Source organism: Meleagris gallopavo, chromosome 3 (assembly GCF_905368555.1).
Source record: "Meleagris gallopavo chromosome 3, MGAL_WU_HG_1.1, whole genome shotgun sequence".
NCBI classification, from domain to species: Eukaryota; Metazoa; Chordata; class Aves; order Galliformes; family Phasianidae; genus Meleagris; species Meleagris gallopavo.
In genome coordinates this window covers 14427963-14454943 of record NC_139406.1, presented here as the reverse complement: position 1 = coordinate 14454943, position 26981 = coordinate 14427963, and the positions used below count along the sequence as shown (strand labels likewise).

The following is a 26981-nucleotide window of genomic DNA, read 5'->3' as shown; positions in this document are numbered from 1 at the left end:
TATGAAAAGTTGCAGTAAGTACAGGGTGGGCACAGAACAGCAAGCAGTCCTGCATGTACTGCATTTTTTATATTCTCAGAATGGTGACTGCTAGAGGGATCTGGACTGTCAGTACTCATTATAGAAAAAAAAAAGGAAAATTGACTTAGAATTCCTTAGATACATTGTGCATAACTTAATATCACAGATTTTTTTGCTTTGTTTTCACTATCTATGTGACGCTATTTGCTTCTGTACTCGAATCATACTTTGTATTTAAGTTTCAGTGAACAGCTTTTATATTTTTCTTTCAGTCTTTTCAGTATGCTCCATCCTTTTCTCCAAGGTGCCACATGATATCCTTCATTCTGGGACTTTCATTTAGGGATTTCTTTCTTTCTTTCCCTCTTTCATTCTCTCTTTCTTTACCTTTTTCTTTCTCTCTTATTTCTTTTTTCTTTTTTTCCTTCCTTCCTTCCTTCCTTCCTTCCTTCCTTCCTTCCTTCCTTCCTTCCTTCCTTCCTTCCTTCCTTCCTTCCTTCCTTCCTTCCTTCCTTCCTTCCTTCCTTCCTTCCTTCCTTCCTCCCTTCCTCCCTTCCTCCCTCCTTCCCTTTCTTTCTTTCTTTCCTTTCTTTCCTCTCTTCTTTCTTTCTTTCCCTCCTTTTTTTTTTTTTTTTTTTTTTTGGTAAATAATGGACTTCAACCAAGTAAAAGTTTGTTTCTGACATTGAGTTCCATCCATCATTTGGTTTGGTAAACACAGGCAGCCTGGGGCGTGTCATGACATTACACAGAATATATTTCAAGGAGTTCTACAAGGCTGCACCACGTACAGCTGAGAAGCTGTACTCTTATCATCACACGTGAAGCTGATAAGGTAAGCATTTCTTTTGGTTATGATTCATTTTCTAACCCTTTTTTTTTTTTTTTAATGATCATATAACTTACAAAAATATTGATGGAACTTCATGTTTGTGGTTTGTGACCAAGAACAGTCAAGAAACAAACAATTAAAGGATGACTTGTTAAAAAATCTATTCTCACCTTCACATGTGTGTTCTGCATTACTGTACTGTTTCACAGCCTGCCACGTATGCTGTCCTAAGATCCCCTTTGTTTCTGATTTAGAACTTAAATACAGCACTGAATTTGTTTAAATTCAAAAAGATGTAACTTAAGCTCAGTTGCATGGTTTCCCTAACATACTTTCTGAATTAAGTTAATGAATGCAGCATGGTCAGGTGACAACAACATATTGCAAATTAATTTCTATGTATTCTAAAACAAGCAAACAAACAAGCAAAAAACACACACACATATGCACAGAGCATTTGCTTCAACAATATGTTTTTTCAACAAGATCATACATGGAGCTTAAAGCTTAAAATATAATACTTTGTGGAAGTAGTAAATAATCCAAAAGACTGCCTTGCATCACCTACAGATGTGATTCAATTAAGAGAGAGATGGAACACATGAATGTGCTGATTCCACACAATGAAACATTTGGCAGAATATCTTGTATTTCCTCTGTACTTGGGAAATTCTGCCCTAAGAAGATTCTCTCTGCTTGTGACAAAATGGGAAGATACAAATGACATAAGCACCTTACTGCTGCACTTGACTTTACAACACTGTTGTCTATTCTATGTTGTCTTCTTTACTAGAGAATTTTTTTTTCCTTCTGTTAGATAAAATGCTACGTGCTGAAACTACAGGGAAAATTTCACAAGAATGTCAGAAAAAAAGGCAGAAAAAATGTTTAAATACTGTAGATGTGAAGTATCTGCAAATAAAAAAAGACTAAACAATTACTGTTTTATTAAAAGGTAGATTGTAGGAAAAAGGTGCCAATAAAAATAAAGAACAATTTTTGAAAAGTGAGGTACAATTAAGTCAACCCAGAATGGAACATGTACTAGTTATCCGACATTTGTCATAAAGCAGATGAGTCTGGTAAATCATTATTTCTTTCTATCATTGTGCTTCCATTTCCCTAATCTATTTTTAAGAAGAAGGTAATGATGAGGTTTGAGACCTCTGATAAAGTGGTTGGTATAAGAATCCAGCTTCCATTTACATGAAGGTGAAGTAAATCGAGTAAAAACTTGTGGCATTTTTCCAGACCTACCGACTTCATATTGTCAGTAACTGTAGTTTGGATCACAGAGGGCTGAGCTATTAACTGGTCTTAAAAGTGATGCTAAAAACTATAGTGAAGAATCTGGTCTGGAGTCTCAGATGAATGAAGACTGAGAACAAACCTGTGTGTGTTTTCTTTTCTGTACAAGATGAGAAATGATTGTCAATGAGCTTCTTTCAAGGCAAGTCTTTGCACTATTTTCAACACAGTACACATGTACAGAGGATAACTCAAGTTTCAAATAAAACAGTCATCAGCCTATACATAACTGGTAGCTATACAGGATTTTGATTGCTCACAAATCCAAGAACACACCTGTCTTTTAAATCCACACTACTGAATTCTACTTACTGAAAATAAGCTGTGCACTGTGTACAAAGGGTCAAGCGCACTGACTTCCTTGCAATACAACTAACACATTTTAATGTTTGCTTTAGACAACACCGATTTCAGAATGGATTCCATCAGTGTAACAAATACAAAATTTTGTTTCGATGTTTTCAACGAGATGAAAGTCCATCATGTCAATGAGAACATCTTGTATTCCCCTCTGAGCATCCTTACAGCCCTGGCCATGGTCTATCTGGGGGCAAGAGGTAACACTGAATCACAGATGAAGAAGGTAAGTTACTTACACTGGTGTAAAGTGGACAGTGGACTCTACTTTTGCTTGTTTTTATTCCTTCTAAGTAATAACATGTTATCTACTCATGAGGCTCTCACATGTTTCAATTCACCAGATGGATCATGAGTCAGGGAATTGTATTATTTTTTTCTAAATTCGGACATCTTCCAGATAATCTATTTTTTCCATATTTTTTATTTTTGTATTAAAAAAATAAAACCCTGGAAAAAAGGATGAGAGAGACATTATTTGCAGTGCATAATACACAAATAAGTTAACTTACAGATGCTCACAGAAAAAAATATAATCTAAGCAAATAGGGCTATTTCCAATTTCTCAGAAGGTGACATGAAGTATGAACCAGCTGCAAGCTCACTTGCAGCCTTTTAATTCATCTAATCTAGCATTTGTTATTGGCTTTTTTTTTTCTTTCTGTTTTTGAGCCAACAGCTCTACCCTGAACATCACATTTAAATTTTAAATGCATAACTTTTTTGGTCATGCTTGTTTTTTTTCTCACTGGCATTTTCTCTTTCAGGCTCTTCATTTTGATAGCATTACAGGAGCTGGAAGCACCACTGACTCTCAGGTAAAGATATAACTTCTCTCCTTTTGTTCCTATTTTCTCCTCAGGACAAAACTAGAACTATTCTGCCTCTGCTCCAAGCAGTTTCAGACTGTCAAAAGTGATGGTAGTGCTCTCAAACCAAGCAGATCTGTGGAGGGAGGAAAAGAGGGTCTAAGTTATGCTTGTTTAAAGCCAGGGAAACTGACTCAGATATAGGTTTATTTATCTGCTTAATGCACTGTCATCAGTCCAGGTCTGTGGGTGAATTCCACTGTGGCCAGACTGTTACTGATGGGGACAGTCCTCTGGGTTCTGATTTTGTAGATAAGGAAAAGCTAATGTGACGTATCATCTTGTTTTCCTGTCATCACCTCAGTGTGGCTCTTCTGAATACATCCACAATTTGTTCAAGGACTTTCTCTCAGAAATCACCAGGTCAAATGCTACATACTCATTCGAGATTGCTCACAAACTCTACGTTGACAAAACATTTGCAGTTCTTCCGGTGAGTTGAAGTGTGACTTAACCTTACTGAGATTGCCCACTGGGCTCGCCTGGGACTCAGCACTACTGTGAGCCACAATGGGAATTGGTTTGGGCCACAAAATGAGTCCAAACCTTTCTGTGGCTTTTAGGAGGAGGCCAGGCAATAGCACAAGGGCTCTGGAGATGCTCAAGACCATCTGGAAGATGCTTTGCTGTGCAACCTATTGTAGGGAACCCCCGCAGGGGGTTCAAATTGATGATCTCCAGAGATCCCTTCCAGCCCCTGAGATTCTGTGACTCTGTAATATATGCCCATGCAGCAATTGCTACAGGGAACAACCAAAATTGCTGTTCATTCACTAAAAAAAAGGTCTTTTAATGAAAAAGGTGATTTGTAAGGGAGGAAAATGAGTTGAAAGCGTGAGGACTGAAACTGACAAAAATATTTTGTTCATCTTTTTTAAAGTGAGACATAAAATACCTCACTTAAAGAAAGTTTTTGTTTTGAAATAAAAAATAGGAATGTAAGAATACAGAATTCAAAAGAAAAGGTAAGCACGAAGATGAGGAAATGAGTACTGTCTGTCTTTAATAATTGCAGAACAGAAGGCTTTATGGTAAAATGAAGAAACTATTTCAAAATTTTAACTTGGAATCCTGTCTGAAGACAAAAGTGACAAATCTAAATATGTGAAGTGGCCTTGTCCAGCTTTAAGATTCAGTTACAGCAAGAGAGCTGTCTGACTTATTCAAGTGTAGGGATAGAAGTTTCTTTTAACCATCACTCTCCATTTCATTAATTTTGCATTTCACATTCTTCTATTTTAAAGTTCTTAACAGTCAAACACAATTCTTCTGCTTACAGGAATACTTAAATTGTGCAAGGAAGTTCTATACAGGAGGAGTGGAAGAAGTTAACTTCAAAACAGCTGCAGAAGAAGTAAGGGAGCTCATAAACTCCTGGGTGGAAAAAGAGACAAATGGTAAGAACTAAAAAATAACTGATATTTACTCCTACCGACCATAATCTATACCCTTGTTTTCCTCTCCTCAAAATGTCTAGAAAAGGCAGATCAAGGAACAGCACTTGATTTCTGCTATGAAAGCAAACTTCCACAAAACTCACCATGCCCTTCATTGCAGACATTCATGCAAACCAGACAGGCTATGCCTTATCACTCACTGCTTTGCTTCCTTTTCACAGGACAGATCAAAGATTTGCTTGTATCAAGCTCCATTGATTTTGGTACAATGATGGTCTTTATTAACACCGTTTACTTCAAAGGGATATGGAAGACAGCATTTAATACAGAAGACACTCAGGAAATGCCCTTCAGAATGACAAAGGTAGGGACATGGGCACCACAACTGGAAAAATTCAAGAAAAATTGCTCCCTGCTCACATTGTCTCATGCTTCTGTTTTGCAGCAAGAAAGCAAACCTGTGCAAATGATGTGTCTGAACGATACCTTTAATGTGGCCACGCTGCCTGCAGAGAAAATGAAGATCCTGGAGCTCCCATACGCCAGCGGAGAGCTGAGTATGTTGGTGCTGTTGCCTGATGAGGTTTCTGGCCTGGAGCAGGTACGGCCCTGGCAGGGGAAGGCAACTAGTTCTGAGCTGAGTGGGAGCTGGCTGCCTTCAGACCTTTGGCTGTCCTCTCATCCTCTGGCTGTGCTGTGCTGCGCAGGCAGTGGAGCACAACAGTGGCCCTGGTGCTTCCAGGTGCTCAGGTAGAGGTTGGCCTCTAAGGAGAGCACTGGCCTCGATGAGTATATATAAATAAAGAATGTAGCTAACAAAACAAAGGTAAATGAGTCTAGGGCTGCAGTCCTGCAGGAGGGGATGTGGTATATACAGTTATCTCCATCAGCTATTAGAGTCAGATATGCTAGCAGGATTCTTTTCCTTTGAAGACATTTCAATTTCCAGAGATCAAGTAGAGTTCAAACACTATTATCAAGTCATAGGGACCAATTATTCAATTGATGACCATTAATAGATTTTTTTCACAAGAGTTGCCCCTACAAATAATTACATTTAAAATTGTTTTTTTGGTAAATGTGAGGGATATTTTAAAAGATCTTTTCTCATTGAATGTAGAAAAAATAGGAAAAATATAATAAGTACAGAAAACAAACAGCATTTCTGAAAGGTTAGCTGCAGACATCTGCAAATGAGCACAAATTTGATTTGACATCATCAAGAACTGATTTTTCAGAAGAGCATTTGATCTGTTGGAAAACTTTTCAAATGACAGAGTTTTGGAGAACTTCATCAAGACAGAGGATATGTAGGCTATAGTCAGGAGGAAGCATAAAGGATAAACAAATAGATTTAAGCTTGTGTCACTTCAGCTGTGCAACAAATAAATGAAAAAGTGGCATTAATACACTTGTTATGGCCACTGTGTTCTTGCCTTATGTATTCTATTCTCTCCCTCTCTTTGCAGATTGAAAAGACAATTAACTTTGAAAACCTCAGAGAATGGACTAGTACCAATGCAATGGAAAAGAAGAGCATGAAAGTGTACCTGCCCCGCATGAAGATTGAGGAAAAATATAACCTCACATCTATATTAATGGCCTTGGGAATGACTGACCTGTTCAGCCGCTCAGCCAATCTGACTGGCATCTCTTCAGTAGATAACCTGATGATATCTGATGCTGTCCATGGGGCGTTCATGGAAGTCAATGAAGAGGGCACTGAGGCGGCAGGTTCAACAGGGGCAATTGGAAACATCAAGCATTCCCTTGAGTTAGAAGAGTTTAGGGCCGACCACCCATTCCTTTTCTTGATCAGATTCAACCCAACCAATGTTATTCTATTCTTTGGTAGATATTGGTCCCCCTAAAGAGAGAAAGAGCTGAAATAATGCTTACCTTCCCCTCAGAAATCAAACCTCTTTACTGTAGTATTATAGCATAATCTCAATGCAATATTTTATCCAAGTGGAAAGCCTTCAACATCTAGGGAGATATTCTTGAAGAAACATGTGAAATTTCAGATCTTTATGTGCAGGAATTTATTCTCAGCTTACATTCAGGATTCATATCCAAGGTGTATATGTTCCCAATGTGCTTGAATAACCTGGGAAGCAGGGCCAGTGCTTTGGTTTTGTTTTTGTTTTTTTTTTGTGTGTGTGTGTGTGTGAAATCCTGCCATTGTTACTGAGAATCTGGTTTCTCTATAGGAGTTCTCTGAAATGAACACAGCTTTCAGGAAATAAACACATCTTTCAGGAAAATCCTGGTCCTCTCCATTGAATTGGCTGGGTAATCATCCTTGGCAATCATCCTTGTCATGCCTGGAAAACTTGCAGATGAAATTTTTAACTTCAGCAGACCATTTGTCTTCCAGTGATCCATTTGGACTTATTTGTGCTGCAAATACTTTAAGGCTGCGTAACTTTTTTTCTGAGGGAGCATACAGAAAGTCTACCATTTCTTCTTAAATCATCTCTAAACAAAACATCTTCCTGATTTATATTATTTCCCATTTTCATCCCAGTGATATATCACTGATTTTGTGAATGCCAATCAATGGTCTTTCTATTTATTCTAATAAAAGCTTCGCAAACAATACATGTCATTATCTATTCTGGGTTACTGTACTACACAGCCTGAAAAATATGAGATAGTGGGTAATAATTATTGACAGAAGTGATTAAGTGATTAAGCTGGTACATGGATCCTATTTTCACAACCAGAATATATGATGTCACTAAATATTTTAAGATTTTTTTTGTAACTGGGTTTAATCAAGGTTAAACCCTATAGCTCCTAATCTTAAATTGAGCTTCTCCCAGTACAGCATATCAAATAACAAAATTCTTTGAATTTACTGTATTTCCAGAGAACTTTTACAGAAATCCTCTAAGGGTCTTCAGTAAATACATCAAGGTGATGCATACAAGATAGAACTTTAAAAATATGAGAGAAGTATTAAAAGGTAGACTGCTTCAGCTTTCTCACGCTGACAAGAATCACATGAAGAAATCTTTCTACTGCCTAATGTGATATTCCTCTAGAGACGTTATCTACTATTTCACAGTCTTTAGAGGAAAAGCTCTTTAGCTTATATTTTATCCAATTATGATGTACCAGTGTTAATAACAGAGTTTTCTGCTGGAATACACATGCAGAATTGCAAATAACAGTATTAATACTGAAAAAATACTGATACTTCAGTACTTCAGAGCTGCCTCAAACATATGCCATGTCAGCATTAACTATAACTTGAAATGATGATGTTAGCAGCAGTGAAACACATTTCATACCCATTACAAATGGGAGAAATGCGATTACTGGTCTTCCCAGTAGTCACAGTTACAGTTTGCACAAGGATTCAAGTGAAAAAAAAAGTATTTCAAGAGCTATGAAATTTCAAGTTTTACTGCGTACATTACGTTATTTCCCTCATAGTTGAAAGCAGTCAATACAGTTTTGCTACAACTAAAACCAAACAAACTAACAAACGGCAATGGAAAAAAGGCAGGACTGGTAAAATATTGTCCTGAGCAGCAGGGCGTGTAAGGTTACTAAGCAGTTGTAATACTGTTATGGAACTGAAATACGCAGATATGTCACTCTGTGCTTTCTAAGTACAGTAACAGTAAAAGTATCCACATTTGCTATGGACGTATTTAACATATAGCGTGAACTAAAAAAAGCAGCTATTGAATTGTTTGATCTTTTCAAAGCAAAAGATGAAGAAAATCAAGGCAGAAATGATAAATGAATTCCAAAAACTCCACAAGAGGGTATTCAAAGCACAGAGTCCACGTAATGTCTTAACTGTGAAATGGAAGCATCTAACTTGTTTTAAAAAGGCCATTAGGTGTCACTAAAGATAAAAAATGATGTGTATCAACTTTCAGAAAGAGGAGGGCACTACAAAGGTGCCTCTGAGCTCTGAAGCCCAGTATGGGATAAGAGAAATGAATCCCAAGTCCAGGTATTGTCCAATAGTCCTTTTTGTTCCCTGATACCATGACTGAAATTGTTATGTCAAGACATTGCCTTCTGTCTGTTCACTACACCTCATATCCTCTCAGTGCTGTGTTCTTAGAGATGCAGCACTGCTAGTGGTCCGTGGAATGAAAACAGCCAGGTGCAATCATGCTCCTTTGAATGCCTCAAGAGAAATGCTCTCTGAACTAAGTGTACCTTTCCTTCTCACATTATTTGTAGAAGGAACCATCACAGAATCATTTGGAGACCATCTGCATCTATTCTGCACTTCTCTGCACGTTTGACTATCTTCTTCTAAGCAAACCAAATCTATGGTTGAAGTTACAAGACTGTGGTGTCATAGTCACCAGAGGAAGAGCACTCAAGAGAATATCCTGGTTCAGAGCTACTCTGGGCTCTCAAAAGTTACCTGGGAAAGCACAGCATGTTGAACTAGACATTGGTGTTTTTTTCCAACCTTTATAATTCTATGAAATAGAACTGGACATGAAAATAGAAATAGAATAGACTGGACATGGAACAGTGGTTCACTTTGGTGTTTCCTGTGGCTCATGATCTAAGATTCTTCAGTCTGGAAAATAAACTGCAAAGATGACTGTTGAGGAGCAGCAAGTGTCAGTCTGCTCAGCAAGGGAAGGAGACCGAGGGCCACAAGTGACAGTAAGGCTAGAAGGGCCCGATAAGGGATTAAGTGCTACATTTCCCAATACTATAGCCATAGATCAGTGATTTCCAACCGAATATGTAGTGATGAGGTAGGCCAAAGATCAAACCAGAGGGTTAAGCCCATGTATATGGCCCCAGAATAGCAAAAGGTGATGATGCCTCTGGCACATTCTTTATCCTGAAGAAAAACAGCATTGATCCATATAAATACTTTTTTGCTTAACAGCAGAAATAATCAACAGTGTTGCTTATTTCTATGAATGTCCTAACAAAATATGTAGACCACAATGCCAGTGAACCTCTGTATGGATGGATTCTGTGCAATCTGCCATGAGTAAAGTTCTGTCCAAAATTACACAACTTAGGGTGTCCAGCTTCAGAAGGGATGTGAAATTATCTGCGCTATGTCCTTTTCCCTTCTTGTGTTAGCTCCAGTAAACTGTATTTTAATCAATACCTTACAGTTTCTGAGCGTCTTCTTTACTGTATCCAAAGGGTCTCTTATGCATTACAGGGTCCTCCAGCACAGTGAGATTCCTGGCCTGGTGCAGCTATGCAAAGTACCTTGGGCAAGGGTCACAATCAAGATACTTAGTCTAATGCTTCTCCCAAGTGATGGGATGCTAAAATCTTACATGATTTTAAAAGGAAACTGGACAAAACTGTGGAAGAGATATCCACTGACAAATAATAAATACATAGAAAATAAAATCAGCTATAGAAGTCATGGAACAGGAAATAATGTTAGAACTCTGAGGGCAAGAGTAAGCTTCAATAGCAATGACAAGCCTCACTGGAGGAGCTCTCCCATATAGGTTGTTCTCATGGGCCCAGGAGTCTGTACTGGAAATTGGCATTGTATGGGTATCGGGCGTGATCTTTGATAGACAAAACCTGAACTGCCCTGTGTCAGCTGCAGGTGTCTCTATAATGGATGAAAACAACTCACTGTGCACCAGACTTTCAGCTAGTAAGAAAAGCACACTGCATCTCTGCTCAAACACAGAATCATAGAATCATAGAATCGCTCAGGTTGGAAAAGACCTTAAAGATCATCAAGTCCAACCATGACCTAACCATACTATCCTAACTAACAACCCTCCACTAAATCATGTCCCTGAGCACCACATCCAAACAGTTTTTAAACACATCCAGAGACGATGTCTCAACCACCTCCCTGGGGAGCCTATTCCAGTGCTTAACAATCCTTTCTGTAAAGAATTTTTTCCTGATATCCAACCTAAGCTTACCCTGGCACATCTTAAGGCCAAATTTAATTAGAAAATGTAGCAGCACTGCAATGCAGCAAATGTAATTAAGATGGGTGGTAGCTGCTAGGGACAGAGGACATGCAAGTAGACCCCCAAAATAAAAACTTTAGAAACACAAGAAGGGGACATATGAGAGGTATGTTTGGAGAAACAAAACAGAAGAGATATTTGAAAGTAGATGTTGGGAGCACAGATAAAGACACACTCTTGGGAGGAGGTGATCCATGCCAGAGGACATACGTCTAAGGCACTGCAGCCATGGGCAACCAACACAGGCCAGAGTCATCCTGGTGGGACTGCATTCTGCAGGAAGCTAACACTGGAGTAGGGACAGCCCTGAAGAACTGCAGCCCAGGGAGCACACTAGAGTAGAGGAATTTAGTAGGCAGCAACCACTGGCAGACAGAAATGTTTATACAGATTATATGCTGACCCCAGGCTATTACACTGCCAACTGCATCACTGAAAGGAGTGGGAAGAAGAGAGTGCAACAAGGAAACTGAAACTAGGAAGAAGGGAAGGAGAGGCGATGAACTGAAGCTGGCTAGGGAAAAGGGGGATTAAAGATTTAAGCGTCTATTCCATAGTTTGCTGCATTGTTTTTGGTCAATTCCTGAATCAGCAGTTTTAGTGTTAATCAGCAACAAATTACATAACACTCCCGAAGTCAAGACTGTTACCTACAACAGAAGCTCAGTTCAGCTGAACCTTAGTCTTTTGGTCCCTCCCTAAGGAATGCTGCATGTGTGTCTCTCTCCAGGCCCACTAACCATTGACCTCAGACCCAAACTTCTAGTGAATCTCCAGTACCACTTCTTTTGCTCCTAAGTAGATAACAAAGCCCAGAGTGCTTTGCTTTAAGTGCCATTACCAACTGCACCTGGAGCCTTCACCCACCCCTATGGACCCAGGTCCTCTATTTAAGCTCTGCCCTGAACCTTCACTTCTTTCCTGTGCTATGTTAGATGTACTAGCATGGTGTGTACTAGTCTCCAGTTCAAACACAGCTGTGTCCATACCTGGCCAAGGGCTCCTACTGTAACCTGGGCTGTGCCTTGCTGCTAAGGACCTGCTGGGTGATTGCTGGACCTGAACCTAAGAAATGATTTCTTGGCTTGACTATGGATGTGCCCATGATATGATGCTACCTTGTGATTTGGACTCTTGTTTGCAGCTGTGCAAATCCCTAAGGAGCCCAGTCTCTGGCCACCCAGAACTTTGTCACTACTGAACTTCCTGAGGGATTGACCTTGCCTTGGTTCTGATCTCTGGACAGTACTCACCCTTTACTCAACCCAGGCTTCTGATTAAGTCCCTTTCCACCCTGCCAGGCTCTCCTCTGCATCCCTAGCAGGGCTCCTCATGATAGCGTGACCCCCTCCTTACTCAGGTCAGGACCATTTGTGCCATGTTCCTTTCCTGTCTTCTGTTCATGCCTTAGCTTTAAAGCAGTGCGCTACCATCCACAACCACTGCTTCTCCCTAAAGTAAGCCTCTCCTGAGCCCAGGTCTCTGTAAGGATGCACTTTGCTTGGAAGGATGGGAGGCTGCTTCTGAGCTCTAAGGGCACTGACCTCCCATGAGGCATCCCATTCCCAGGATAACAATTCAGCCTGCTGGAATCATCATCATCTGCTGGAGTGAGGCCATAGCAAGACCAGCATCCCCCTCCCCACAACCCTGTCCTGCACAGATATTGGGCCTGCTGACCTCAGCTCACAGACTTGCTTCCCAGCTTGAACCTAGCCCTGCCCTGTCTCTACGGTCCCACCTGGTCAGCTTTTGGTAGTGCGCAAGGGTGGTCTTTATGAAAAGAAACTTCCATATGTCAGATCAAAGCCAGTTTTAGACAGCTCCCAAAAGGACCTGCCACTGGCCAGAGTTAAGCCACGAGTGACACTGGTTGCACCTCTGTAAGAGCAGATTGAAGAAAGAGGAAAACTGCAGCAGCAGCTGGGAGACAGGAATGAGAAAATTGAGAGAGAAACAATCCTGCAGACCCTAAGGTCAGTGCTAGCTAATTTTCCACCCACATCACTGTCTGCTGATTCAGTCTACGTGTCTCCCATCTTGTTACAAGAATAATTTGGGAGATCGTATTGAAGGCCTTAATAAAGTCAAGGCATATGATATCCTCTGCTTTGTCTTTGTTTCTAGAATAAGACATTTCATTATAGAAGATGAAAATGCTGGTCAGCAGAGATCTGTCCTTGATAAATCCATGCTGCCTTTTCCTATCACCTTATATTCCTTCATATGCCTTGAGACACCCAATGGAGGCCTTGTATCAGAGCCTTCTGTAGCAGTCCTCACTGGAATACAATTAGTTGTACATCAATTAGTGATCTACATAATAGTTGGCATAAGAAAGTGGGCCCTTGCTATGCCAAGCACAGAGTTTGGGTTCTAGTCCTGTTCTGCATGGCACATATGCCTGAACAGCAGGATAATCTCTGCATTCCTATTGGAAGGCAGCGGCCTGTAGGCAGCTCCCACTTGGCATGGTGATTGTACCACCTGTATCTTCATCTGCACTCTGAAGTGAAACATCATGTTTTCATTCAAATATCCTTTTGTTTGACAGCAGAAATGAACAGAATTGTTTTTGTTCTAAGAAAATTCTGGAAGACCTATGAAGAACAAAGTGTCAGTGAACTTCTAGCTCTATGGATGAGACTTGCATCACGTATCATGCCTTGAGTGGAGGTCAGTCCAATACTGAACAGCTTGGGGTTCCCCAAGGGAACGTAAGATTACTGATACTACTCTCTCTTTATGTTAGCTACAATAAATGATACATTAAGCAATAGATCTAAGTGCCTTTCTTACAAGCATCATAGTGAACAAATGAACTTTTCAATAACTACAGAGAACTATAGTCTCTTGGATTCTCCTCTTTCCCCTTTCTGAAAATGTGTCCTTTTTTTCAGATTAGAAACCCTCCTCAACCACTCTGACTATTCTTTGGACACTGTTTTGTTCTTCCTACTAAATAGGCTTTATTATTTTCCTAAGTGAAAGGCTTTGCATGTAGGTAAGGCTACAACTCATTCAGTAATAATGAGGAAGACTGTCAGATTTTGGGGAAAATTCTCCCACTCAACATTTTGCTAGCCAGTAGGATGTAATCATTGAGTGTCATGCCATGAAGATGACACCAACATCAGATCAAATATCTACAGGAAGGTTTAAGAAATCATCATCTGCACAATGAAGGCCAAATCAAATTAAAATGAATGCAAGGTCTGATAAGAGCTGATAATCCTAATGAGAATTAAGAGCAAAGACAAATAGTTTTTCACAGTCTTGTCATAGTCTGTCAAAAACCAAGGCAGCACAGCAGGCAACAATATTAGTCTCTTCAGAATGGCACAGCACTGCTGCAGAAAGATGCCAGGTGGACTATGAACTCACATCCAAAGGAGCTTGACCACTCACCTGATTTTCTTCAGACAGGGGAAACAACACAATCCTACAAAACAGCTGAGAGAGGAACCATCATTGATGGCTACAGCACCAAGGTATGCAATGGCAACCCATAAGACATTCATCTGTAATCTGAGAAAAATGATTTCTCTCTCCATGCTTCTTTCTCTCACAAAAAGGTAATTTCCACACTCACAACGTGCAACAAAGACAGAGAAAAATTAATGTTCTCCTTCCTAATGTCAAAATTGTAGTAGCAAAGAGGAGAACAAAATCTCAAGTTCTGAGTAGGTTTTAGTGATCGGTTAAGAGGCTTTGACCTGTGAGCTCACCTGGACTTCACATCCTTTTGTATAAAAAGTGCTTTTATTACTTTCAGGTCTCCGAGACTGTTGGTTTAGGGATAGGCCCACAATGAAATGCCTGGCAGAGGAAAGGGCAGCAGAGCCCTAGCTGACCTTTTCTTGGGACAAGCATTGTCAAGCAATCTGTGACAAAACTATTTGTACTGCTTTGCACAGCTGTGCTGGGCAGGGCAATCCATTACCACCCATCCCAGTAGCCTTCCAGCAGCAAGAAGATTGCTGCTTATTCTCTTTAGACCCCAAGTCAAACCAACTATGCAGGTATGCTGACAACACTATGCTGACAGCCTGTTCTAATCAAGATATCATTTGTTCATGGACAATTTTTGTTGCTTATGGCTGGCCTTCCATTGAAAAAGAGAGCAGTATATTTTTTGTATCTGACAGAGAAGCAGAAATTCTCATTCTCCACACCTTATGTTGTTTTAAACCACAGACTACTTCTTGGAGAGAAAAAATGGCTTTTGTAAGACTCACAAAACAAAGCTCTGCAAGTCAAATGCACACAAAATTATTCTGTAGGTCTGGAATCAGGATACTATGTGGAAGTCAAAAAGAGTAGCTTTAAAAAAAACATTTGGAATCATTCCTATTCTATATTTGCAGCATGATAGTATGACAGTGATAACTGACATAACTGCATTGATTTCCTTGATATTTTTTAGCTCTTAAAGTACATGACGTTAGTGAAAAGCTGGACACATGACTAAGGTCTTACAGGCATGTGGTCCAGAAGACCTGGAGACCTTCACTACCACAATTTGAAGTGTAAATCCACTACAACTTCCTGAGCTACAGAAATGAAATGGAGATCCTCTCTGCTATGGGATACAAAAGAGGGAATGTGGATTCAGTGCTCTGGCTCACTGGTACACCCAACCTCTGGGTGAGAAACAGCCTGTTGTTATTCACTACTCTTAGGACAGATTATGGTGAATTGTTAATAAAAGCATTTCTTCATAACATCCAAAGGAGTAAATACACTAAATTATATTTTTATTCATTAATTATACATGCTTAATTATATATGGCATGGTTCCTTTGGAAAAAACCTTGTCCTTACTGACCATATCTGCTCTTTGCTAAGACAAAATGGCTAACAATTTCTGCCACAGTGGATACCTTCCCCCTTCTCTGTAGCATTAAGACAGAAGTTACTCTGGATCCTGTCTGACAAGTCAGACTTGATGCCTTCACGTATCTGGAAGTGTGATTTTCATGCTGGATGTCACCTCCAGAACCTCCCTATCTGGTAAGCAGTTCCCTGCCTTAGTAAGTGCCAAAATGGTCTCTCTTTTCCTTGTTATTTCACCAGAATATTGCAGTGTGACAGGACTATCTGAACTGTGTCACCCTGCAAATTCCAATTATATATCTGGAATATCTATATACAAATTATTAGTGTTTGATTGACACCAGATGATGGAAAAGTGCATCTGAGAAGACTTATTCCCAATCTCCTTTCTCCTTCAGCAGACTAATATATATCTCATAGGTAGAAATAACATTTACTGAGAAGCACATCAATCATCATAAAAAGCAGGCAACATTTTCAGACTTTCTTAGTGGCTGAAATAGAAGCAGCAGATGTGATTTAAAACAAAATGAAACAAAAAAATCAGCCGTGGTGTAGATATCCAGCAAAAAAATATCATTTGCACTACCATCCTGTCTTACTCAAGTTCTCAGACTCGGCAAGGAGAATGTAGATTTCTACAGTATATTTATTTTCACAAAAGAAAGAAGAGAAACAAAAAGAAAATGGCACTGACCAAACTTCAACTAGTGGTATAGGAAAGTAATTCTTCTGCTTAACAGAGATTGCACCAATTTCTTTGTATGTCCTGAAGAATTATGTTGTACTTTTTCCCCCCATTTTTAAATCAAACAGTGCTTTACAGAGGTCAGAATGCTTTCTTTACTGTTTGTCAATTCTATTATTTCAATACAGAACAATAGCTTCTATAACTGAAATATATTTGCTATTGTACATTATGATTGTCCCTCGAACCATGAACACTCCTCCAGCTGAATTTCACAATTCCTCTGTCATCTGCCAGGCCATTAAGTTATTCATGGAAGATCTTTGAGGAACATTGCAAGTTCGTACAATAAACACATTTGGAATTGAGTATTATTTTGCTTTGTATGGAGTTATGTCTTACAGTTCCCTCAGAATAAAAGTTTGTTATAAAGCATTTACATCCATCAAAAGATATATTTAAACATTCCAACTATAGAAAGTTTGTGTCTGCTCTTCACTCTCATCTCAATTGGTTTCTTCATGTGCATGTTTCTTTATTTCCTCTATTTTGAAAAGAAAATAATAGGTCAAGTCTTGTTCTCACCTATCTCCTGTCTAGCATGGCTCAGATGCTTGTTGTACATACAAGAAGAATCAACTGAAACAGACTTCAAGCCTGTTTCAACAACCACAGTAATAAACAGACTAATTAATAATTGCTAGTTATGTTTTCTATCTCTAAGGTTCCCACATTTTTCTGTTTTCTTTAAGATCCCGTTATCTGGTTGTAACTGAAGCTCACCGGAACACGAGCAGTATTTCCCAGTCTTCTCTCCCATCCGACAGTCCTGATGGATTAGCAGAACTGGCAGAAAACACTCTGTTACCCAGAACTAAAAACTAATATTTGTTCTCCCTTCAATCCAAAATGGATGTTCGGAAAATAAAATCTGACCCAATCCCATTAAATGATTTCTATGGCATCAAAGGTCAAACTTCTGAAGGGAACCTGTGGGTGGGTCCCAATTCGGGCTATATATTCCCCACGGCTCAGCCAGTCTCTGTACATACAGCTGGAAAGCTGTATTGCCTTTAGTGCTCAAGCTCAAAAGGTAAGCAACTCTCTAGAATTACCTTCTCTCTATATTCTTGCTTCTGCCTAAACTTAAAAAAATGAACAATTATTGTGTTATGTATTGTATCTTTAGGGATGAAGTACCTGCATGATACCCCCTATAAAAACTTCTCACCTGTGTATGCTTTCTGCACTATTTTATTATGCGCAAAAGCTCTGTGTTTGTTTTCAGGAGACTTTATGTTTAAAGTATGTTTTGAATTTCAGAATATCTTATCCTGTCATTCACTTCCTGATGTTATTTGCGGTTTGCTTGATTAACCTCTAGTCCTTCAGAGAGCAGAGAGGGTCCTGAAAAACTTCTGACTTTCACAGGTTATATAAATCACGGGAACGCAACTAGATTGATGCTGATCTCAAAAGCTGTGCTTTATATAAGCACACTGGCTATACAGTACTTGTATAGTTCAGCTCTTTATAACAGAAACAGACAGAACAAGTATAAAGCTTCTATTAGTCTATGTCATGAACAAGAATTCATTCAACAGCTCTGTTTTATAGTAGACATTGCTATTTTATCATATCTGCATTTCTCTTCTGTCTGAATGTCACCCATAAAATTTAACTCCTCAGAAAGGTTATACTACAGTACACATACATATCTTTGAGCAAAGCAAGCCATACCTGAAAGTGCAATAGGGCAAAATATGAATTACATGCATGTCTTTTTCCTAGACTACATGACCTCCTACAAATTACATTCCTTATCTATTCTTCCATCATTAAAACAAAGGTAAAAATACTTTTGAAGATCTACTTTTGATAGTAAGTAGTGTGCAATGAACAGATATTTTTCTGTACTTACTTATTTTTAGGAAATAAAATAAGTCGGCAAACCTCTGCTTTCTTATATATCTGTCCAAACCCAGAGGAAGTCTACTGAAATTTACTCTTTGAATTTCCAGCTTTGCAAGCCCATCGGATTGTATTTTCTTGTTTTGATCAGAGGTACTGAAATGTACCAATGAATTCTAGCTTTCACTGATTGAAAATATGCAGAGGCAAATGTTGTTTGGCTGCTTTTAAATGGTAAACAGAAATCACACATAGATCTAAGGCTTCTGAGACAGTTTGCTACCCAAAAGGAACTGAACGCTAATGCATAAAGAAATAAATTTATGAATATGGTTTTGAACATGCGAGAGAGGTGGGTATAACAGACACAATACCACAGAATTACTTTAAAACTACTTGCTTACATTTAATTGCCTAAAAACTGCTCATATTTTACGGTTGTTATCTACTATAGAGTAGCCTGGATGGCACTGTGTACAGCATTTCATCCGTACATTTTCATTACTCTGCTCTTTGCTCTAGACAACTCAGAGTTCACCATGGGCTCCATCGGTGCAGTAAGCATGGAATTTTGTTTTGATGTATTCAAGGAGCTCAAAGTCCACCATGCCAATGAGAACATCTTCTACTCCCCCTTCACCATCATTTCAGCTCTGGCCATGGTCTACCTAGGTGCAAAAGACAGCACCAGGACCCAGATAAATAAGGTGAGCCTATAGTTAAAAATTAAAACCTTTGTTCTGCTCAATGGAGCCATCGCACTTAATTATATGATGATGTCCCTTGGAAACTGCATAGCTCAGAGGCTGAAAATCTGGAACCAGAGTTACTTAAAACGGCGGCCACCTCCAGCTCCCAGAGTGTTACACAAATGCACTAGCCAGAAATCTTGAAAGTGGATTGCGTAACTTCTTTTTGTCATAACTGTTATTTCAGCTACTGTTATTTTCAATTACAGGTTGTTCGCTTTGATAAACTTCCAGGATTTGGAGACAGTGTTGAAGCTCAGGTACAGAAATAATTTCACCTCCTTCTCTGTGTCCCTTTCCTCTAGAAGCAAAATCCAGCAATTGAAGCAATCTCTTAGCAGTTTCAAGCCCTTTCTGATGAGCAGCTAGTGCTCTGCATCCAGCAGTTGGGATAACACTTTGTACATAAGAACAGAGAAAGAAAGAAGGTAACAGGGGATTCAGAACAAACAGAAGATGAAACTCAGGACAAAAATACTAGGTGAATGAGGAAATTTGTGGATATTTGTACACTTAAGCAAGAAAGCTAAATGATTCTGGATAAATGGGTCTGGTTGGAAAAGAAGGAAAGCCTGCCTGATCTGCTGGAGCTAGATCATGGAACAAGTAGTCAGGAGCTCCCTAGACAAAAGTATGAGGGAATTATAGAAGAAAAATAGCACAAAATTGTATATATTAGAAAAGGACCACATCAGCGTAGTTACTAACAGTAAGACAGACAGGACAAACAATATCTAGCTACTTTACTCTGTTCATACACTATGTAAAACCTACTAAATAATAAAACTAGAATAACATCATCTTTCTTTCTCTTTGTATTCAGTGTGGCACATCTGTAAACGTCCACTCTTCACTTAGAGACATACTCAACCAAATCACCAAACCAAATGATGTTTATTCATTCAGCCTTGCCAGTAGACTTTATGCTGAAGAGACATACCCAATCCTGCCGGTACGTTGCTCTAAAATCTGATCTATTTCCATGCCAAAGCTCTACCATTCTGAATGCAAAAACAGTCAGAGGTCTATGTTCCACTAACAAAATTTCTTTTTTGTTGCTGTTTTTGCATATGGAAGAGAGGGCAAAACTTTTCTCTAACACAGTCCTGAACCTCTGCAGTCTTCAGAGAATACATGGCTTGCTAAAAGAATGTCAAATCTTACAATACAGCAATACAGCTAAAGCATATTACACTACTTAATACACTATAAGACATAGCATATAGTAATGCAGTGTAAAATAGCATTTTACACTGCTATATTATTTATATCTGTTAATTTCAGTCTTGCAATTCACATTTGCAAAATGCTTTGAAATTCATATCTAAAAGCTGAATACTCTTGCTTTACAGGAATACTTACAATGTGTGAAGGAACTGTATAGAGGAGGCTTGGAATCTATCAACTTTCAAACAGCTGCAGATCAAGCCAGAGGGCTCATCAATTCCTGGGTAGAAAGTCAGACAAATGGTAAGGGCAAGCTGCCATATTTTCCCTTCTGTCACCATATTTGACCAGCCTAGAAGAACACTTAATTCACAGGAGGAAAATACAAAATCTCTCCTTTTGTTGCTGCTCCTGGATAACAGATCACTTCCCAGATATAGAACTATCAATCAACTTTTTTTTTTTTATTCGGACACCTCCCTTTAAGATGACTATTTGCAAGAGATTTGCAGAAATGTAATACTTCCAGTCCTGATGAAAAGGACAGCATTAGAGCATGCTTTGTACGTAGTGACAATTGGTTCACTCTAATACTGAGAACCTGGATATAGCTCAGACAGTGTGCTTTGTGTTCAAGCTTCCCAGAGTTGTTGTATGCCTGTTAAGCAGGGCATACAGTCATTAAGCACTTGAAAAATCTTAACAGATAAAGGGCAATGGAAAACCAGAATTAAGGAATTGTAAAACCACAGTTTTGATTTTTGCCCTAATGCCTCTCTGAGTGGTTCCTCCATTTTTCTACTTCCTTCCTCATCTCCTCACAGCATTCCTTTCCCTCATGCTTGAAACACAGATGAAAGACTGAATTCTAACTGAGATGAAAACATCCACAAACACACAACCTCTGGTGTGGAGTCATGTTCTGAAGGCAAAAACTAGGCCATGTAACCTATGTGTGTAAGCTATGTGTAAGCTATATGTTTGACAGAACTATGTGAGGAGCATACTACATGCATGAGGACTGCAGAATGAACAGGAGGAAAGTTTTTGAAGAAAACAGAGTAAAATTCTGTTTCCCTCTTTTGTTACTTTTTTTACACAGACCTCAAATTTCCACTTTGGTTAGAAGCAAGTAATATTTATGTTTCTTGGTACTGTTTGGGTTGGAGACCATTCTGAGATAAGAGAGGTTCCAGTGGTTCTTCCCCTTATCACAAAATATACAGGTTTAGTCTTTTTGTAACACATAAGTCTCTTCATCCTTTATCTTTGGTTGTGATTCTTTATAGAGAGTTATTGACAATAGCAGCAAGAAAATCAGTCTTGGAAGAACGAGATTACAGTTGCAAAAACAAACCAATGTCCTTGCCCCTACATTCTCTTCTCCATAACTTGTACACTCTCTAACTGCCTTGTGCTTGCCAATGTGATATATAACTCTCTTCTCCAATTCATTCTTAAAGGAATGATCAAAAATGTCCTTCAGCCAAGCTCCGTGGATTCTCAAACTGCAATGGTCCTGGTTAATGCCATTGTCTTCAAAGGACTGTGGGAGAAAGCATTTAAGGATGAAGATACGCAAGCAATACCTTTCAGAGTGACTGAGGTATATGGGCATACCTTAAAGATGTAATCTAGAATTTATGAAGAGTATAGACCTGTTGTTATATAAACAGTACATTAGCGTATCTGCTCATTTGTCTGCATCTCTTTCAGACACTATGTTAAAACCAGGAAATTTTCTTTATGTCTCTCTCTTCATACTATTGCTGACATTGCAAAGCTCCTGAGAAATAACTTGAGATTCCCACTTTTCCTAGGAAAGCCTTCCTGAAAGAGAGCAATCAGTTATCTTAACCATAACTAGACATTTCTGCAATCTAAGAACAATCTTTGTTAAAACTATATTCTCTTTTTTTTTTTTTTTTGGCTTTCCAGCAAGAAAGCAAACCTGTGCAGATGATGTACCAGATTGGTTTATTTAAAGTGGCATCAATGGCTTCTGAGAAAATGAAGATTCTGGAGCTTCCATTTGCCAGTGGAACAATGAGCATGTGGGTGCTGTTGCCTGATGAAGTCTCAGGCCTTGAGCAGGTATGGCCCTAGAAGTTGGCTTCAGAAAATTAAAAACACACTGAAATTTAGTTGTTGCAAAGCTCTTTTCAACACAGTTATTCTAAAACATTTAACCAGCACAAATTTCATTATGATTCAATATGTGATTGTTGCATAGGAGTGTAGTGTTGTCCCAGTGGGTCCTGCCTATGCTGAGCATGGCTTGCTTAAGGAACTGCTGTAGAGGGTTAAATGTTTGGCACAGCAGACAAGATGATTCTCATCTAAGCAGCTGTTACTGCAGTGGCTTGAACTCTAAAGTCTTATATCTCCATTCCTGTGCACTGAGGAGAACCTTGGAGAGTTCATATTAGGTTTACCAGTTCCAACAATTGCCACATTTGGTGGTGCTCAATGTGCTTCCTTCATGTCTTCATAAATTAACTAAAAATTGGATGTGGTTAAAGCAATTTCAGAAATAACACGTACATAATGTACAATTGTTGATATGAACAGAACACAGGCATAGCACATTGTAATTAGGAGGGCTGTAGTTATTCTGAATAGGAAATGCAATGTAATAAATGAGAATTCATTGAAATGTTTGTATGCTAACCCAAATAATCTAGATTATAAAGATGAAGAAGCATTTAATCACAGCTAAATTTCCATCACATCCTGACAGACAGGCATATGAAAGATTATGTACAGAATATGTAGGAAAACTAGCACATTTTGACTAGAAAGTCTGAAAAGGAGAAGCCTTGATCAAAGAGAATCTGTGTGTTTGAGGAAAAAAAAGTTTGGATAAAGGTGGTAAGAGAGAATATATTGAAATGGTTTTCTACAAACTGCCATGGCCAGATTTGTGTAAGAGACATTCAGTAAATTAGCAAGGAAAGAAATATTACTAGGTACAAAGAAACATCAGTAATACCAAAAGAAACCAATTGTTCCAGATGCCAATCCCATGATAGGGTTAAGAGATTCCCACCCCTCTAGTAGTCACCAGTGCAACCAGTCACTTTGCTAATTTACATCTTTTCTTTAAACAGCAGATATAGCTTTGAACTGCTACAGTGTAAGTAAGATGGAAGCACACTTGGCAGCTAAATTTCTAATTTTTAAAAACTCAAATTCTCTTAGAAGATCAGTTCCCAGTATAGTATCAACTAAGTATCATAATTGGCTACCATTAACAACTGGTTCCTGAGAGGTCTTAAATGTAGAGACAGCTTTAAACTGAAAAGCACAGAGTGATTTTTAGAATATATTTCCCAAGCAAAGAAAATAAACAGGAAGGAGCTTTAAGGGAGTAGCCATCTCATTATTATTATTATTTAAAGAAATGGCAGTAAGCCTATAAAAGGAAAAGAAAATAAGATTGAGCAGAGAAGAAAGAGTCATGGTATGCTTTTCTCTCCTAGCAAAATTGATCTCTACATACCTAGGAAAAAGCCATGACAAAAGTAATCAGTTTAAAAGATGTACACAAAAAGACACATGATAGTAACTAGTACTGCACTGCCATGAAGGAAGGTTTGTTGCCATCCCATGGATCTCATTCTCATTTCCTTGCAGCTCGAGACTACAATCAGCTTTGAAAAAATGACTGAATGGATCAGTTCTAATATTATGGAAGAGAGAAGGATCAAAGTGTACTTACCTCGCATGAAGATGGAGGAAAAATATAACCTCACATCTGTCTTAATGGCTATGGGAATAACTGACCTGTTCAGCTCTTCAGCCAATCTGTCTGGCATCTCCTCAGCAGGGAGCCTGAAGATATCTCAAGCCGTCCATGCAGCATATGCAGAAATCTATGAAGCAGGCAGAGAGGTGATAGGCTCAGCAGAGGCTGGAGCGGATGCTACAAGCGTCTCTGAAGAATTTAGGGTTGACCATCCATTCCTCTACTGTATCAAGCACAATCTAACCAACAGCATTCTCTTCTTTGGCAGATGCATTTCCCCTTAAAAAGAAGAAAGTTGAAAGAGCCTGTCCCTTTCAGCAAGACCCAGAGCACTGTAGTATCAGGGGTAAAATGAAAAGCATGTTCTCTGCTGCATCCAGACTTTATAAAAGTTAGGGCTTTATCTAGAAAAAAAAAAAAAATTAGAAAGAAATTACACTATGAGAACAGGTGCACTTCACCTTTCCTTTACGCAAAGAGTAATACTGTTAACTCATGGATGAAGGGCTAAGGGAATGAAAATTAGACTCACAGTATTGAGTCATCACACTGAAAAATGCAACCTGATACATCAGCAGAAGGTTTATGAGGAAAAAATGCAGCCTTCCAATTAAGCCAGGTATCTGTATGACCAAGCTTCTCCAGAATTAGTCACTCAAAATCTCTCAGATTAAACTATCAACTGTCACCAACCATTCCTATGCTGACAAGGCAATTGCTTTTTCTCTGTGTTCCTGATACTACAAGGCTCTTCCTCACTTTCTAAAGATGCATTATAAAAATCTTATAATTCACATTTCTCCCTAAACTTTGGCTCAATCATCATGACCAAATATGGTGTGTTACTATTCAAATTGTTTTCCTTGTATCCATATGTAATGGGTCTTGCGAATATTCTCTTTTGTTCCTTTAATCATAATAAAAACATGTTTAAGCAAACACATTTCACTTGTAATATTTTAAGTACAGCAAGGTTGTGCAGCAGGGAAAGAATGACATGCAGAGGAATAAGCATGGACACAGGCTAGCAGCAACTGCAGAACAAGTACTAATGGATGAGAAGTTGAACAAGAGTCCCCCACAGCAACTTAATCTAATAACCTGGTGGTCTATGTCAGCTAAAAGAGCATAGTGAGGGAAGAAATTGGTTCTCTTCTCTAAGCACCACCTGGAACACCTCATCTGGAGCTGTGTGTCCAATTTGCTGCTGCCCTGGTCCTGGCTGGGGTGATGGGACAGACTTTGGCTGCCACTGAGACACCCGGAGATCGGTCTCAGCTCACACTTCCTCAAGAGCAGCTCACTGTCGACAGAACAAAATTTAAAACTTACGGCTAGTGGTGACAGCAGTCAGTTGTCCCATCTGTGACCCACCAGGGCTGGCATGCTGGAATGAACAGGCTTTGGTGGCAATGTAGCTACTAGACAGCACCACTGACATGGGCAGGGGAAGAACTGAGTAAATCACTGCTTCAAAGCCACTTCTCCTCTGTGTCTGTACCATGCCTGAAGGCTCTTCTCCAGGAGCTGTGTTTGTTCAAGAAAGCTTCTGTTTCTCCCGCCTGCTGCTTGTACCTTCACAGGGACAGAGTGAGAAGGGTCCAGGCATGGCTGGAAGGGGGTGACTTTCAAATTTTCCTAATTTTCTTTTGGTTGTTGCTGCAGCTGCAGAAGAAAGGGTTCAGAAGCCAAGAGCTTTGAGATGAGGATGCCTAACCCATGTTGGAGACACTTGCACTGACACCTCAGGCTAATGGGATGGGACAACAGCTGGATTGTGGCTCACCCACTAGCTACAGAGCCTTATTTGTATTATCAGACGAGGAAGAGCAGAAGAACGTGTATTTATAACAAGAGGTTTTCTGTGCTTCTCTACCAAAAGGTGCAGCGCATGAAGGAGCCCACAGTGCAGCAGTGGATGAGGCCTGAAGGAGGCCGCAGCACATCGAGAGCCCTCGCAGGAGCAGCACACAGTGCAGAACGAGGGCTGGGGGCACTGCCGCCCATGGGGACCTTTGTGAAACAGTGCACTCCTGAAGGGTGGACTCCATGGGAAAGGACAAGAAAGAAAATAGACTCATGATGAACTGTCACACAGACTGCAGAGTGACAGAGGAGGGCTTGGGGCAGAGCGCTTACTGCAAGGAGTGCTGCTCCTTCCTCACAGCAGTGCAAACAGCTTGGCACCAATGCTGGGTGGTCTGTGGTGATGTTTTTTTCCATTTTCACCACATTGCATTTTGCTTGTTCTACTTGTTTTAGCTTTCCCCCTCCACAAGATAACACATACTTTGGCAGTACCTAGGGCCATAACTTACAGTTAGCAAACAGGATCTTGCAAAAGAAGGAAGATAACATGACACCACCTTCACTGGTGTATAAATAGTTCAAATACTTTCCTTCACTTTCCTGTAAATTAGTCAATTGCTGGTCAGGAGATAACAAACAGGGAAACTTATTACAAGAGAGATAATAATGGGATGTGGCAAATCACACATCCACCAAAGAATGGACACTGGAGTTCTCTGATCTCAAACACAGAAATATTCATCTAACAGTCAAGAGAGCCAATAGCCTTCCATATCTGGTGCTGCAGAGCTTCTCTGATAACCAGCACAAGAAAGACAGGCCTGGACGTAGCCCCAGGACCAGTGACAGATATCTGACCTCCATCACCCAGCAAAGTCCCCATCCCCAGAGAAGTGAAATAGTCAGCAGTGCACCTTTGGCTCTCTGCTATCTCATGCCCTTTTATCTTCAGCACAATTAAAAGAGAAGGCTCAGACTCACAGCTTTAGAACTCATCGTAAGAGGCTTTCATTGCTCTGCCACCACACCCCATATAGACCTGTAATATATCACATATGCAAAGAAGCACAGTGGATTAGTGAATTGCACAGAGACAAAACCACACCTATTTGTCTGCCTGCAGTCTTACAACAGCAGGAAGGTAATTCATGTAATGAATTTCTATAAAGATGTGAGAATATGGCCTTTGGGTCCTACTGCTTGTTCTAGTCCTAGTTCTTCAAATAGATAAGAATGTAAGTAAAACTACTCACTTGAGCAAAGTCAGCAATTTGCAATAATTGATATTCTTAAGTTTAGGTCATTAGAGTGATTTCCAGTACTTTTGGCTGG

At 39.5% G+C, this 26981-nt stretch overlaps 3 protein-coding genes across 18 annotated transcripts in view; 2 read left to right on the top strand and 1 right to left on the bottom strand.

Moving 5' to 3' along the window:
• The window catches only part of LOC104910128 (uncharacterized), a 105666-nt gene that overhangs the window by 39486 nt on the left and 39199 nt on the right, over positions 1-26981 (bottom strand). For 5 of the 14 annotated variants that reach the window (XR_014882323.1, XR_014882321.1, XR_014882327.1 and 2 more), the window contains exons 3-4: positions 23879-24244; positions 20288-20372 (exon numbers count right to left, since the gene is read on the bottom strand). The exons of 1 other annotated variant lie outside the window; for it this stretch is intronic. The gene's annotated coding sequence lies outside the window, so the exon portion shown is untranslated. Of the gene's footprint in view, positions 1-2757; positions 5265-20287; positions 20373-23878; positions 24245-26981 lie in introns of those variants that run through there. 8 more of the 14 variants (XR_014882324.1, XR_014882319.1, XR_014882322.1 and 5 more) reach the window with 6 other exon arrangements.
• On the top strand, positions 439-7048 carry LOC100544544 (ovalbumin-related protein Y). Of its 2 annotated transcripts, XM_085220312.1 has the most exons (8): positions 439-856; positions 2560-2744; positions 3286-3336; positions 3692-3820; positions 4667-4784; positions 5006-5148; positions 5230-5385; positions 6254-7048. In XM_085220312.1, the coding sequence occupies exons 2-8, from the start codon at positions 2577-2579 to the stop codon at positions 6653-6655; spliced, it is 1167 nt and encodes a 388-aa protein (XP_085076438.1). In that variant the 5' UTR covers positions 439-856; positions 2560-2576; the 3' UTR covers positions 6656-7048. The 2 variants fall into 2 exon arrangements, with proteins under 2 accessions (XP_085076438.1, XP_031408624.1); XM_031552764.2 differs by lacking the exon at positions 439-856 and having other exon boundaries at positions 2495-2744.
• Positions 17262-24783, top strand: SERPINB14 (ovalbumin). 2 transcript variants are annotated; one of them, XM_010708421.3, is made up of 8 exons: positions 17262-17358; positions 18699-18883; positions 19135-19185; positions 19749-19877; positions 20278-20395; positions 21556-21698; positions 22031-22186; positions 23729-24783. In XM_010708421.3, the coding sequence occupies exons 2-8, from the start codon at positions 18716-18718 to the stop codon at positions 24122-24124; spliced, it is 1161 nt and encodes a 386-aa protein (XP_010706723.1). In that variant the 5' UTR covers positions 17262-17358; positions 18699-18715; the 3' UTR covers positions 24125-24783.